A 15,912-nucleotide genomic window follows, 5' to 3' on the forward strand; every position below is an offset into this window, starting at 1 on the left:
ATCATGTTAATTGGTATTTTTAATGTGATTTTGAATAATCCAATCTAAGTACCAAGCACACTGGGACCAAATCAGTAATCTCAGTAGAATGATTGAAAATAACGGAAGAACTTATAAACATCAAAATCGTCTTTATTGTTGTTTAAATTGTCCTATTGTATAGTTTACATATGGAGAGTTCTAGACAAAAAGAATACATGTAGCAAAAACGGATACATAGATACATAGATACATACATACATGAAACATCTGCATCTCTATCATACATACATATATAATCCGCGTTGCAAAGGCCATGACATAGCTGCAGGTGAAGAACTGCCATTTATATTCTATCGCGGGTACGACCTTGGTCACCAGAATGAAGTTTTTGAGATGTCCTACACTTTCCCTGCTCCTACCATTCAATGGCCTCAGCACTCAAGAAGGCATCATCTGCATTCTTGGGTCTAAATCACTCTTATATTATACCATTAGGATGAAGGAGCTTTCAACTTAAATATTGAAAAAACAATAAGATGATTTGGTGAAGAGGGGGACAGGAAAGAAAGCAAAAAGCAGATGCTTGTCTTAGTCCAAAGACAGATTGCCAAGTCGGATGTTTCGTTGCTGATGACTGATACCTTTACCCAGTCGTGACATGGAGGAACTCCAATCACCTGGTTTTCCGCTGAATGGAGATGCAAGTTTGGGCTGAAACCATTTTTTCAGAGCCGCACCATGAATTCGAATCTTACCATTCGATTCATTACCCTGATGAGGAATCTGAAGCCTCCTCAATAACGCTCCAATTGCTTGGCCAGCTCTGAAGTCAAAATATTGCACATTTGTTACACAAATTTCTTAAACAATATTTTCTAGACACATCACATGCAATTCAGTCTTTTACGACAAATAATCTCCTTAAAACACAATGCAGAGTGAAAATATACTCGGATGATATGCAAGTAACTATATCTTACCAGGGGTAGTCAATAAACTGCTAACAACTAAGAAAAATTTAAGAAACTTGAATTTGACTTGCTCGTGCCATTTGACCACTGACCACTTCAGATAATCAATGTTGAATATACATCTTACTAACATGCGGATGTGTCAAACAGTTAAATGACTCACTACAATCACCATCAATAAAATATACAAATGGCACACAAAAAAATATCCCGATGTACCAATATAATGGGTCATCAATGATAATATTATAGAAAACACATGCCCGATAAGATTTCCAATTTGATTGGAACGAAAATATATTTAGGCTTTCTGCACTGCATTTAAACCTCAAATGTGCTGCTCTAACAAACTCGACAAATTTGGATAGCATTTAATATTCTATGTTTGTACAATGGATTGTTACACATACGTGGGGACACCACATGGTTAAAAGCATGTTGACAACGTACATATTTGTGATTGACACTTTGTGATTGACGATCTTACCTTCCAGCAAGGTTAATAATCTTCTCCCCCTTCTGAGACACAACTTCTGTTTTCTCTACAGTCAATAAAATTATTATGTTGGGCAATCTTGCACCTGCAAAGTAGATTTTCACGAGAACCCCAACCAAAGTCAGGACGGAGATTATAATGTAATATTTTCTATCACATGCCTTCTGTTGGTTTAGTAAACTAGTTAATTATCAATACAGTTTATTTAAACAAACAACTTGTGGACAGATTTAAACGACAATGATGGAAAAAGGAGGGGAAATGAGAATCCTGTAATAATATGTTAAAAGAAAAACTGCACTTTGTAGACTTGGATCACCAATTGAAAATTTCAAAATGATCACCAAGAAGCTGATCTGGCAAAATGTCATAATAACAAGGTTTTCTTCATAATATTTGTTACAGAGTTCCAGAAAACAAGTCCTCGTATTGTTGGGAAAATCGTTAAACAGAAGGAAAGATGAAGTGGTACTAAGAAAGGGATGCAAACTGACTAGTGGTAATCATGTGCTAAAGAAGATAATGATACTAAAGTCAATAAAATAACGCATATTTTTGCTAATCATTTGTTACCAGTTTTTTCCGTACAATATTGGAAAGGATTCCGAAATAAAAACTACAACTCACACTGTAGATTTAATTCACTTCCTTATCCAGATATTAGAATTAAGAGTCAATCGAGTAGAATACCTTTCGTGTAAATAAAGTCAGTTTAAATCAACTTGGTTTTAAAATTTCAATTGATCTCAAACAAGAATTATAAATAAATCTTTCTATGAATGAAAAGTTCAACAAGTAAAAGGTAGCACTGATATTATTAAATGATGATGATATTACCTGCTGCCAGTCTATGCTTGAGACCTTTCAAAATTGTTATGAGGTACACCTGTTAACATTTGCATGGATTTAGGGATATGGATTTAACAATTGCAGGAGCACAAATGTCTACCTTTTACATGTGTTTGCTTTTCAAATTTGAAAATGTTTCTATGGTATACAGGGACCAAATATTAAGAGACATGAACAAAGAGTAAGCATGGAACAGAAAGCTATTGGATCCATCATTCAAACTTTGGAGCAAAAATTGCACATTGGTATCATAATAGATCGTACACACCAAATATCAAATGTGTCTGTAAAATAAAGTCCAATAATTTCCATCCGGTTATGTTGTGTGCTAATTATGTGTCCAGTGACTCTAAAGCCTTTTTTTCTGCATTTTAAACTTGTTAGCTAATCCTGGAACACAGTAAGCTTATGTCGGCTATGCAAGAAGATTGTGTATGTCAGGTATACCCACTGTAAAGCACTTTTTTTCTGCTAAAAAATATGTTAATTTTAGACTTGTAAGTGAATTTAGGAATATAGAGAGCATATTTCAGCTTTCGTAAACTATGGGACAGGCTTGGGTACGTTACTTACACTGAACCTGATTTCTATATATAGAAATTCAAGGATTGTAATGCCCAAATACAGTTGAGTTAATGAATCCCACACGTACAGTTCCCTCTTTCTCTAGCCTTTCAAAGTTAAAATGCAAACTTTTTATGAAACATAAATAATCAAGGTAGGAGTTAGATTAACTCACCTCAGCAGTAGAAGCATGTAATTCTTTAGCATCAATAACAATGGGACTCGTTTTAAATGATACAAATGGAACAACTCCATATGAAGCAGATTCCTACAAAATCATTACAGCATCATATGATGATCCAGGTTCCCTTAGAAACAATAAGGCCCAAGATATTGAATAGAACTACTTCAGCTCCATACTGACCTCAAGTATAGAGAAAGCACGAGGATCGTATTCACCAAATCCATCAATTAATGAACAGAGGTTTGATCCTCTTGAAGTATCTGCACTAACTCCTAGGTTCTCAACAAGTCTATTTTTCAGAGATGTATCATAAGGAAGTTGCAGGCAGCCCAGAATTTGTGACAATATTTCACTTGTAGGTTTTTGACCAGCTTCAATTGTTTCACGAAACACCATTAAGGCCAGCGATGTCCTTTAGAGTAAAAACAGCATTAAAAACTTCCACGAAGAAAAAAACAAGAGAAGCCTGAGAAAATAAAGTCATAAAAATGCCGGGAACAGAGATTTACAGACTTTTTCCTATTGTTTTGAGTTTTTTTCCTTAGACAGATTCAATTGAGAAGAATGAATGAAAATAGGATGATTTCAAACAAAATGTTGTAGAAATGCAATAGTTTCACTATAAAAAGCAGCACTCTGATATGCGTATATTGAAAAAACAAATACGTAAAGGAATGTCTATAAATGGTTAAATAGTTAAATAAAGAGTTGTCTTAACAAAAAATTGTAAACGTAATGTGTACCATTTATTATCAACTTGTGGCCGCTCTGAGTGAAAAGATAAAACAGGCTCACCAACAATGCAAGCCTTCTCAAATCTCCGCAGGCACATTCCTTTCCAAGAAATCAAAGTGCTATCAGGATTTATAAATCACAGAACTATCAAGGCGTAATATATGAATAGATATGGGCCACAAGATAACCAAAATCCACAACCTTTTGCTTGAAGTTCACAGCAAATTAAAAACTAGTCCTATAAATAAAATTCAATACATATCATATGAGCCTAACGCTTTCATTTTTTTATAATTTAGGGGAAGGAATAAGATTCCATCATGATTTCTGTATTTTCTATATGAAACAGCCACAGAAATATTTACTATGCGATTGCACACAATTAGCTAACTGAACAAACACAAAACTGTGAAAGAATTTGTTCGATCCTACACAACCTATATTCTCCTGTCCTATAAGCAGCAACTTTTGCTGTTTCAGAAAATATTATTAATACATTTGTATAAAACTCTTACCTTTGATTAAATTACACAGCTCTAATATGAGTCTTATCCTATTCCTTTATATCCTTAAACAAATAGTGAAAAGAAGGCAAATTTGTAGAGCCAAAACTTTTCTCATTAGGACTAACGATTATGGAATCACGACTTCTCTTGAAGAGGACTAAAGATGCTTTTTGTGATGCTCTATAATAAAGGTGTGAAAAATTTTATATGTTCCTTGGAGAAAGAACATATTTTGATATGGACTTTGGCCATACGATCACATCAAGTAACCTTTTTTAAACTGTGATCACCAACCACGAATGTGATTATGTGTTAATGAGAAATGATATGTCTCTCAAAAAAGATAGTGAACTTATGCAAAATATGATTTTGTTTTTAATTCACATCAACAAATCTAATTCTAATCAATCTTGAACTTTTTCATATCATTTACATGTCAAATTCTACAGTGGTGTATTAAATATTTGGACTTTAAAGGAAATAACACAAGAAAAAAAATGAAAAATGGAAAATTATACATCACTTTTCAATGTATTTGCGTTCATCACACGAGGTGACAATAGTTTCCAAATAATATAGCTCCAAATGCGGAGGGTAAGTATAAATATAAGTCATGCAAGAAACTGGTGATTTTCAAAGCAATAGCAAAGGCTGAGCAATACAGAGCGAGAATTGAAGCTGACAAAATTGAATGAGACTCACCAATTATGCATCGACAAATTATGAGATTAGTGACTACACCATCTTTTTTGGCTTCAGAAAGAAGCATTTGAGCTGCCTCCATATCATCCTTTCTATCAGGGAGAAAAAATAGGAAATTCGTTGAGAAAGAACCAAAACAAAACAGTAACTTAATGACAAAATCCTCTTAGACCACTTACTTCTCACTTGCCACTATAAGTATCGAGAATGTGATACTGTTTGGGCACAATCCTAATCCTTTCATTTCAAAAAAAACTTCCAAAGCCTTTTGAAATTGATCTCCATCACCTGTACAGAACTCTTACAATGTTTAAACTCCTTTTTCCCCATTAATCAGCTAACTTAAACAATGTAACTGTACAGATTGGGGAAACAGCTATAAAAATGAGAAGAAAGTTTGAAGTATCCATAATCAAGCAAAACAAAGGTAGAGAAAGGAACCACACCTCATTTACAAGAATCAGGAAAAGTTAAACATGTTAGGAATCCAAGTATGATTTGAAAGTCTCATTGAGTAGAAATGAAAAAGTTAATTGATTTATACGAAAAACAAGACCTACAAACATTGAGTCTTAAGATTTTATTTTGGAAGTGGTGTCATGTCTCTTATATGGACAACTCATACCTCTGAGACTTAAACTCCTCAAAGACCTTCATTTTTTGAAAAGAACTACTTTTCCAAGTTATTTAATATTTTTCCGATCAAACATTAATGAACGTAACAATATTAAAGACCAAAGAAAAAGGTCAAACTTACACAGTGCAGTGAGCAAAGCATTAACTGTTGAAACTGTTATTGTCAATTTAAGAGACTTAAGATATTCATATAGCTCCAATGCTTTCTGCCAATTTCTTGCCTGAAACAAGCATTTGCCAGTAGTTAGTAACTGAAGTCAATGCTGGCGAAAAAAGAGTCGAAAAAGCATAACTTATATGGAAAAGAAACATAAAAGTACACAGTAATTGCCTTAGGTCATACTCGTATTTCATTATTATTAATTTCTAGATTCAGGATCATCAACTCGAGCACAAAAATCCATATATACTACACTGGAAAAAACATTCTGCATCCATATTTATTTCTTAATTAAAACTAATAGCAAAAATGCCAGAAAAACGTGGTAATTTTAGGAAACCTGTGACTTCATTACTTTCCTTATTAGAAAGCCTAATAACAATCATTGAATAAATTTCTTTTTAATTGATGATTTTATTTTAAACATAAAAACATATTTTTAACATCCGTTTCTAATACATAATTCAAATGCACTCTACTGTCCCATCAATAGACCTTCAATCGATTTCAGTTCCCTTACCTTTTATTATGCATACTATATAAAATCCATAATCCAATTTTTTGAGTTTCATGACTAAAAAATTGCCCTGGGTTTTATTAATGATGTTTTCATTTCATGACAATCTTGTTTTCTGTTTCTTTTCCACTTAAATTTTATTACTTGACCATACATACATTACTACATGCACCCATCAATGAGCTATATGATGTTATTCCAATTCGTATTCCTCTTTCACGGGCTTCTTGTAGAACATCAAAGGCAGCATCCAGATTTTTAGCATGACCAGCAACATTTATCAGTGCACTCAGAAATATCTGCATGATGAAACAACTTCTGTAAGAAAACAACAGTATAGAAATGAAGAAAAACATACAAGAATCAATTCAATAAACCACCATGCAAATAAGTGTTTTTTTATTATGGTTTTATAGTATTATCAAACTAAAGCTTTTAATAATCCAGGTCACCAACAAATTATTTTTTTAAAGTACCTCATCTGGGAGGATCCCTTTCTGGGTCATGTCATTGTATACAGCAATAGCAAATTCCCAATCCCCTGTTTCGCTGCACGAATTAATGGCAATGGTGTAAACTTCGGGGCATCCCTTTATGCTATATTTTTGTACCATCTTGTACACTTCTTTTGCACGATCAACCTGAAAAAAAACAAATAGAAAAAAAAAACAGGAATTGTTTAAAGATCTATAGTAAAGTACAATAAAAAGAGTGATTGGGGAACAAAGAACAGCACCTGACCAGCTTTAGTGCATGCCTTCAACAATGCACCTATTGTTACGTGATCAGGGTCAATGGGCTGCGTTTCAGCTGCCATTTCTGCTAAAACATCAAAAGCACGATCTACAGCTCCTGATTGGGCACAAGCAGCTATAAGTGCATTGAATACTACACGATCTGGCTTCACATTCTACTGCATAAAACATCACATCAGCATGTATAATTAAAAATAGGGAGGAGCTAAACTCATACCACTACAGAGATAATTCTTTAGAAAGACATTCTGCAGTAAATGTACCTTTGACCTCAGTATTCCATAAGCGCCAAATGCTTTGGCTATTTGCCCAGCTCTAGCACAGCCATCAATAAGTGCCCCATAGGTATGAACGTTAGGTTCCACTCCAGAATTAACCATCTTGTGAAACACCTAAGCATACAGATTAACAATTTCAATAGATTCACAATTTATAGAAAATTATATTAGATTTAATTAAATCATGCTATGATGAGTTGAAGGGCCATAGTGTACTTCAAACATTAGATCAACTTTCCCACTCTTTGCACAAGTTAATATCAGAGTGGTATAAAGTTTGCAATCAGGTTCTAGTTGAGCATTCTTAAGAAGCTGCAAAACATGGAAAGCCCCTGAAAAATAGACAATAAAATTTCCATGAGCTGAAAAGATGACAAAGAAGGAACTTTTAGAGAGTAACCAGAATATTTACTTTCTGAATCTTGGGAGCTTGCGCACACCGACATAAGCATGTTAAATGTACTCAGCGTTGGATTTGGAATGAGCTTAATGAAATCAAAAGCTTCTTTAACGGCCTTTCGTTTCTTGCAGGTGTTAAAAAACTTGGCATGATAAACCTATAACAAGTAAATAAGCATATAAGAGAAACAAAAAAATTGAAGAACTAAATGTCGAGTAAAACCAGAAAGATGCAAGTACCTTAGTCATGTCTAATAAACCCTTTGTTTCCATATGTTTAAGCACTTCTACACATTCATGTAGCCTAACAAAATCAATGTACTTAGTATAAGCTCCCCATATCAAAAGCAATGGTAAAAGTAGGTCAGACGGGCATCATGATCATGATATAGTTAACAAATAAGAAAGAAGTGAAGGTAGGAGTTTCACCTCAATGTTTCATTGAAAGCAAATTGGTTTCAAGTTTTAAACTCCAACTAGTATTCTCATAAATCAATTACATTAGCTTTTCAGTGTTCATAGGAGGCAGATCAGGTTAGCAAATTACCTCCCAAGTTTTAGCAAATTATTATATTTGCTTAGATGCTTTGAAGGATCATTTTTCTGATCATCAGGCACCATGATTTGATCATTTTTCAGATCAATATGCATCTTCATTGAGTGAGCCTGGGGAAAAACTGTGTTATTATTGTAATCCATGTTGGTCCTTTCCCTGTCTCTTGAAGAGCTTCTGCCCCTCCTCAAGTTTTTACTCACATGTTGCAGAGGGTAGCCATTATGACTGGAAAGTTCAGCTGCTCCTTTGACATGTTCTGAATCAATAAAACATGGTTTACATAAAAGTTTCTTTAAATATTGGCTTGTTCATCACTATACTACGTAAGGATTTGACCAAAAATATCATCATTGAAATGATATGATGATACATTTTCTTTCACGTAAATTACCTGCATCTTGTAGAGGAATATCTGTAGATAACCCTGTTCCTTTCAGTGTGGCATTTCCCATCACTGAGGGCGACCGTTTTTTATTCATAAAAGAAGCACGGGGAGATAATGACTTTACACCACTCAGCGGTGTCATAGATCCAGTTGCAGGCTTGTTAACCTCATAAAACATGTACAGCCCTTCCCTAACTGACTCCCCAAAAAGGACGTCACCATTGATGGCACCAAGCTCAACCTTTTCTTTAGTACGTCCACCAACAGTCGCCAGTGCGTTGTTTACGCGAACAGACGAAGCAGTATGCTCGGATTCGACGTCAATTAAAGGCAACTCGGGATCAGAGTTAACTTTATCTTGACTTTCTTCCACTTGTATAGCCATTTCCTCAGCAAACTCTAGAGGTGGTAACGAAGTTGATGAGAAAGCGACAGATAAAAAAGACTCATCCAATACCTTGGAACTATTACTATTATTATTATTATTCAAACCAGAGTCAAAAACAGAAGATGACTCTGAAGTCTCGGTGGCGATGGCCACTTCTTGTACCACTGAAGATTTCAAAAACGGGAGGTGGATCTCGTTTTCCTCAAAGACCCGGTACTCTTCCCCATGGTGATCCTTCAACTTCCCAATCTCAGTCAGCGTGTTATCCCTTTGAAATTCCGTAAAACCAAGAATCTCGCCATCAATGACCTGACTCCCAACATTAGTTCCCTGAGGCGATAATGCGAAATTCGTAAGCCCCCGTGTCTGCACAAGACAAAGAGTTAGTTATTATAGAAACAGAAGACATTGTTCAATCAATTCACAAGCTGCATAGCTCGGACAGCAGCAAAACTCTATCCAGAACACTAAATGCATCATCTAACCGAAGATGTGGAGTGAAGAATTTACCAAATGCGAAAAAAGTAACAGACAGAAAAGACTCTGGTAACAGAATTAAAGAAGCGAGAAAAGTAGGTGGAAGAATTGCAATGAAAAGAAGTAACGAGTGAAATTGGAATATTATTGTTGGAAAGTGACCTGGTTAAGAGACTTGTTTTTTTTCTTGGTGAGAGTGAAGTGGAGCCAGGAAACGGCGGATAAAGTGACGACGATGACGAGGACGACGACGGAGTGGGAATGGAAGGAGGCCTTGAAGACGAAGCGCGGGGAGTGGAAGCGGAGGATGCCTAAGTTGCGGCTGGTGGTGCGTTTGTTCCGGGAGCGAAGGGAGGGTGGCGAGAGAGGAAGACGGAGAGAGTGAGTGGAGGCGAGGAAGTGCGAGCGGAGAGCGGAGAGAGAGGGAGCGCTGGAGGTGAGAGAGAGGGCGCGGTGGCGGTTGAGAGAGAGGTTAACTTCCATGGATGAAGAGAGAGAGTGAGAGAGAGAAGAAGTGGATTAGCATTTAGCAGAAAGGAGAGGAGAGGAGGTAGTAGCTTCTTTTGAGCAACCAGAGACACGACTTCTTGCTCATCCAATTCTTCCTGACGTGGCACATTTTTGTTTTTCCGTTACAACGTTTCCTACGCACAATTGCTTAACCTTTTACTGTTTTGGGGACACGTAAAAAACTATGGATAACTTTGTAACTACATATCTAGTTTTTTTCTTATTACAAGAAAAACTAACATTTTTAATTTAATTAAATTTATTTTATTTAAAAAAAAATTAATTCACTATATATATATATATATATATATATATTTATTTGATATCAAAATTTGTTGTACGCTTATAAATAAACTTTAATATTTTTAACATACTTCTTGAATATCTGTTACGATTAATGAAATTTAAATAAAAAATTAGGATTTTATGTTAAAAGTATAATTTTTTTAAAACAAAAATATTTATTGTAGCTATTTATCCTACCTTATAATTAATAACTATATTTAAAATTCTAATTCCTTTTTAACATTTGACATACTGTTTTTTCTATACTTCAAGAAATGCTATAATGTGATTATGATGCCTAAATTCCATTGCACAAATAGAGTAATTTATATATCATCGTTATACTATTTTTGGTAACCCTATTTATATTCATAATATGTTTAGAGTATTTTGTTAATATGTGATTAGATATTGGTTTGATTATTCATGTATTACCTTTAAACGATGACAAAATTTTATTTTTAGTTTTGCATATTATATATATATATATATATATATATATATATATATATATATATATAATTTGGTTAATTTTTTTTATTTTCAACTTGTCAAAGTCACTAATACGATTTTAAGTGGTTAAATTATAATTTGATTGATTGAAATATTAATATAAATTTGGATACGTGCATTTAATTAATCAAATGTACATTGTTTGTGCTTTTAGTTGTTGTTGTTGTTTTTTTCTTTTTGAAACAATCAACTATCTAGTATATTAAATGATGCAATCATCGTTTCTTCGTATTTTGGGTGTATAAGGAATGAGTTAAAAAAAATTTAAAAACCCATAATATATTGTTTATATGATTAAATATATATTAATATTTATAATTATGGATTTTAAAGATTAATTTTAAGAAGTTTATGTTTTTCATGGTCACTGAAAATATGATTTCCTTTTAATACTATGCTAATGATAGGATCTCGTAGCATTTGAAATTTTTCTTTTAAAAATACAAAACCTTTTTTAATTAATGGGTAAGTCCTCCTAACAGTATTTTTTACACAGTTAATATTTATGTTTCTTTTGTCAAACGTTTCAAGAGGTTTCTATCTTGTAATCAATCATCTTTTCTTTTTACGTATATGGGCACACTAACTTAAGTAAGGGCTTTTAAAGTGTAGTTTTTTCATTTATTGATGGATAACATTCGTAATGAGCTTGTTTATTGAAAAAGAAATTGCTTAGTACTATGGAAAGAATTAAGGTAATAATTTTGATAATTATTGACTTATTGTCTTATAACTTAACTTTTAAGTTTACAAATAGTCTATTAAGCTTCTTCTTAAATTACAAAATGGATTCAAAATTTTGTTTCAATTAAGGATACATAAAAAAAAAGGATTGTTCACTATTAAATTGTCTATTTTGTGTGGTTCTAAGATGAATGACGATTTATAGGTTTATAGGTTATTAATATTGTATTAGAGAATAAAGTATATATATATGATATGTTTAGCTCAAAAGTTTGTTTAAAGCCAAATGACTTTGACTGAATTTATGCTTTTTCAATTTTTTAAGTTTAAGTATAAAAAATATATTATTAAAATATTGTCAATTTGGTATGACATTAAGGGTGCATGTGATGTTGTTCTTGAAAATACTTTTTGGACACTAGGTAAAGGTGATTATTAATATTTGGAATTGGTATCCTAACATTTAATATCTAAATTTGTTAGAATTTCATAGTTTGACAAAGTATGGTTATACCTTGTTGTTAGTTGGATATGGACAAATACTCCTTGGAACTTTCCTTCTTTCATTATCAATTTATGTGATTTTTTTTTCTTTAATGGTTAATGAGCACGATAATATGTCTAATTGGAGTTTGGACTATGCATGTTTTCTCAAAAAGTTACAAATTTTTTTTACTTTTCTGATACATGGATTAAGGGTATTTGTTTGGTTAAATGACATGTCACCAATTAAAACTTTGGTTCATAGGAAGTTGTTGTACAGTCGTCTACTTATTGATTTGGAGGTTCAAAAAAATGATGAGTAATTTTATACTTTACATGTTCTTGATGTGGTAATAATATTTAATATTTCTTTCATTTGTTTTCTTTATATTTGGTTGTTTGATTTATGAAATCTCATTGAAGTTTTTTTGCTTAAAGTGATTAAAGTAACTGTCATTATTGTAATTATTTGATGATTTGGAGAATGAGAAATAATAGTAGATCTCAAGATCTAATTGTGTTTTCTACTTTTATGATTCAGATTAAGGAGTCACTGCGTATGACTCATAATAAATCTAAAAAACATATAACTAATATCGTCTATGATTTTTTGGTGCAGAAATTTTTCAATATTCAAATTAAGAAAGGTATGGTGTTTTCATTTATATGACAAGTTTCACATGTTAATTAACTCAAGGTAAATATTGATGATGCAACTAGAAAATTTAATGTGTTGGCGTAGTGAGAGGAAGTCAGGATGAATATGTGAATGATTTTTCAGTTTTTTCATGACTACAGACTTCTATTTATGATGGGTTTAGGAGGGAAATTTATGCTTTGGAACATGCTTGAAAAAATGATTTTCAGAAGCTCTAGTTAGAAAGTAGTTATTCTTTAGTCTATAACGACTTTTTGAATCATTGTGTACTTCTAAGAAGTCTAAAAAAATGACGTTGATGCTTACATTTTTTTAAGTATATAGAGAAAATCATCGTGATAATAAATTAGTTAGTTTAACTTTCATAAAAGAATAAAATAAGTGATCTAATATTTTACCTCTATCTATTTATTTAGAGCCTTTTCATAATAGGTATAGTTTGTCTATTTTTAGTGAAATGTATCTTTTATCACCCGTTTGATATGGTCTCCTATGTTTTATTGTTTTATTTTATCTTTTTTAATAAATATTTATGTAACAATAAATGATTTATAAGTTTTTTTGTGTAATTATAACTGTGATGTCAATCTTCCTAGTAAAATCAACTTTGAATTACTATTTATTAAAAAGATTCTTGTTTTATTGTCAAATTTGAAATTTATCTGAACTATTTAGGTCAAAATGTTATCATTAAAGAACCAAAATTATATATCATTAATTTGAAATAATAATTATTAAGATTGAAAAGTAAAACAAGATTACATTTTTAATCCTAGACCATTAAAATTTATAAACCGTGTTAACCAAATATGTTTAGATAATAAATCCATTAAAATTCTACTAGGTTGACTTTTTTATGATGAAAAATTCATAATAACTAATAAGTTGACATTGTTTATATGAAAGACTCATCAAAATTAAATTGTTTAGAGAGAATTTTATTAAAATATTAATAAATAAAAATAAAGAAGTGTAGATTAACTAACTTGTCCTAAAATAAAGGCTAACCTTTATAGCTATAATTAAATTACAAAAAAGTAAAAAATATATTTGTTTAAACACCAATCATTTAATTCCAAATTAGAAACGAAAAACATGAGAAATTCCTAAAAAATAAAAAGTAGGACAGCGAAACGAAAGCAAAGCTGTTGTTAACCTGAACTTTATCCAATCAGACCTTCTCTCGCGCTTTTCTTCTCTTCTCTTCTCTTCATTTCCGATAGAAGCCATGCCCATGGATAGGCTTCTATCCTCTTCTCCTCTTCACGCCAATCTCAAGCCCTTCACACGATTTCACTCCCCAAGCTTCAATCTTTTCTCCTCGCCGCCTTCTTCCTTCACTTCAATTTCTTGCCACCATGAAAACCCATCATCTCCCTTGTCGGTTTCTGTTCCCAAAATCCTACCACCCCTTATCTCCTCTCAACTCATTCGTCCTCAAACCTCCACACCCCAATTCCAACCCCTCAATCAGATCACCACTGGGAACAATTTCCAGAAACCAAAGGTACGTGCTTTCTGCGGTTATGGTTGCTGCTTAGATCTTGTGTGCATTTCATGATGTTTGCATCTGACATCATGCTCATTCTTAATGCAACGGTGTTCTGTCTCATAAACTGTATCCTCTAGAATATTCTCTTCGTGATTTTAGTCAAAGGCATCTAACCATGCATTGATTCTTAGGGAATCCGTGCAATTTTAGTATTATGCCAAGAGGAAAATTATATTAATGTGGTTGATTACGTTACTTTTTTATTTAAAGGGATAAATTACTCGCCCTAGAAAATGGGACATTACCAACAAATTGGGAATTGTCATATATGTGCAGAAATCTGTTATAATCTGAACGGATGGTGCTATGTTGTTTGTGTACCATGCATATAACAGTTTTTGTGACTGTTACTTTTTCATCAATAGCTCTGCTTTGGTAATACTGTTTGTTTCTGGACTTGAGTTGAATCATAACCAAAGTTAGCTTTTTAATCAGTGTTATTACAGGTAAACCATGATCATTAACTTATTTGTTGAATTGGGTATACGGGTAATGTATAACTGATATTATTATTATTATTGTCATCATTGTTATTATTCATTTGTCGTGATATTTTTGGTCACAAGTATTTATTTGGCTTAAGGTTGCTAGGGTTTATGCTATATAAGACTCGATCCACGCAGTTATTGCCTTTTAGATGTTTGAACACGGTAGTGAAGCTTAAAAGTATCATTTTGCCATGTTGTTTTCAGGCAATAATAACAGCTCGGACATTGGCAGTACTGTCTGCTCTTGTTTTGCTCTTGATCCAGCCAGCTTTTGCTCCGGCAGCTTTTGCAACATTTCAAAATGCTGCCAAGACTGGTGGCCCTGCCGCTGCTGCAGTTGGTGGAAAACTTATCCGCACTGAGCTTCTAAGCAGTGCTTGGACTGGTTTCTTTGCTGGTTGCTTGCACACACTATCAGGGCCTGATCACCTTGCAGCTTTGGCTCCATTGTCAATAGGCCGATCCCGAATGGAGAGTGCTGCTGTTGGAGCCCTTTGGGGCTGTGGCCATGATGCTGGTCAAGTTATCTTTGGCTTGATTTTTTTGCTCCTAAAGGATCGACTTCACATTGAAATTATCCGAACGTGGGGCACAAGAGTGGTTGGCCTTACCCTGCTAGTAATTGGTGCTATGGGGATTAAGGAAGCTTCAGAAGTGCCTACTCCATGTGTTGCCTTGGAAAATGGTGAATGTGATGTCAACGTCTATGAATCGCGTGATAGTAATCCTGTAGTAGGAAAGAAGAAGATTGGTTTTGCTACTTTTGCCACGGGAATAGTTCATGGACTGCAACCAGACGCACTGATGATGGTGTTGCCTGCCCTTGCTCTGCCTTCACGGGTGGCTGGTGCTGCATTTCTCATTATGTTCTTATTTGGAACTGTTGTTGCAATGGGGAGCTATACGGTATTTATTGGTTCGTGTAGCGAGGCACTAAAAGATAGAGTACCTAGAATAACCGAGAAACTTACTTGGGCTTCTTCTCTTGTTGCAATAGCCCTTGGATTTGCCATCATCATTAGCCAGTTTTTTGGGTTTAGCCTTTATTAGTACACTTTAATGAGCCAGGAATCTTTTTTATGAATATCGTTTTGCTAAGAAAAAGTAGGGACGTTAGAGAGAAATTTGCTTGTTTGGAGTAAGGTATCATTTATGCAAAATGTGATTTTGATTTTGTCCATCATTTGACTACGCTTGTG

The 15,912-nt window shown here is 33.4% G+C and overlaps 2 protein-coding genes across 2 annotated transcripts; one reads left to right on the forward strand and one right to left on the reverse strand.

Moving 5' to 3' along the window:
- Window positions 1-108: 108 nt before the first annotated feature.
- Window positions 109-10,082, reverse strand: LOC108340377 (pentatricopeptide repeat-containing protein MRL1, chloroplastic). Its single transcript, XM_017577716.2, has 19 exons — window positions 9,703-10,082; window positions 8,682-9,429; window positions 8,282-8,546; window positions 7,975-8,038; window positions 7,748-7,892; window positions 7,552-7,667; window positions 7,321-7,449; window positions 7,039-7,212; window positions 6,779-6,943; window positions 6,461-6,601; window positions 5,747-5,846; window positions 5,169-5,277; window positions 4,990-5,081; window positions 3,790-3,880; window positions 3,227-3,458; window positions 3,038-3,130; window positions 2,287-2,335; window positions 1,441-1,534; window positions 109-805 (listed from the first exon to the last, which is right to left on the reverse strand). Exons 1-19 carry the CDS (start codon window positions 10,021-10,023, stop codon window positions 571-573), a joined length of 3,363 nt encoding a protein of 1,120 aa, XP_017433205.1. The 5' UTR covers window positions 10,024-10,082; the 3' UTR covers window positions 109-570.
- Window positions 10,083-13,801: 3,719 nt separating this feature from the next.
- On the forward strand, window positions 13,802-15,896 carry LOC108339520 (chloroplast protein FOR GROWTH AND FERTILITY 2). Its single transcript, XM_017576652.2, has 2 exons — window positions 13,802-14,180; window positions 14,918-15,896. Exons 1-2 carry the CDS (start codon window positions 13,902-13,904, stop codon window positions 15,761-15,763), a joined length of 1,125 nt encoding a protein of 374 aa, XP_017432141.1. The 5' UTR covers window positions 13,802-13,901; the 3' UTR covers window positions 15,764-15,896.
- Window positions 15,897-15,912: the final 16 nt, after the last annotated feature.

This window comes from Vigna angularis, chromosome 5, assembly GCF_016808095.1.
Source record: "Vigna angularis cultivar LongXiaoDou No.4 chromosome 5, ASM1680809v1, whole genome shotgun sequence".
In the NCBI taxonomy this organism is placed as follows: Eukaryota; Viridiplantae; Streptophyta; class Magnoliopsida; order Fabales; family Fabaceae; genus Vigna; species Vigna angularis.

Excerpts from the sequence above, each read along its gene's own strand:
- LOC108340377 (XM_017577716.2), bottom strand. The coding sequence starts at position 10,023 with ATGGAAGTTAACCTCTCTCTCAACCGCCACCGCGCCCTCTCTCTCACC. Across the intron at positions 7,668-7,747 it reads AAGCTCCCAAGATTCAGAAA|GGGCTTTCCATGTTTTGCAG; the intron begins GTAAATATTCTG and ends TCTATTTTTCAG. Across the intron at positions 3,459-3,789 it reads CCACAAGTTGATAATAAATG|GACATCGCTGGCCTTAATGG; the intron begins GTACACATTACG and ends TTTACTCTAAAG.
- LOC108339520 (XM_017576652.2), top strand. The coding sequence starts at position 13,902 with ATGCCCATGGATAGGCTTCTATCCTCTTCTCCTCTTCACGCCAATCTC. Across the intron at positions 14,181-14,917 it reads ACAATTTCCAGAAACCAAAG|GCAATAATAACAGCTCGGAC; the intron begins GTACGTGCTTTC and ends TGTTGTTTTCAG.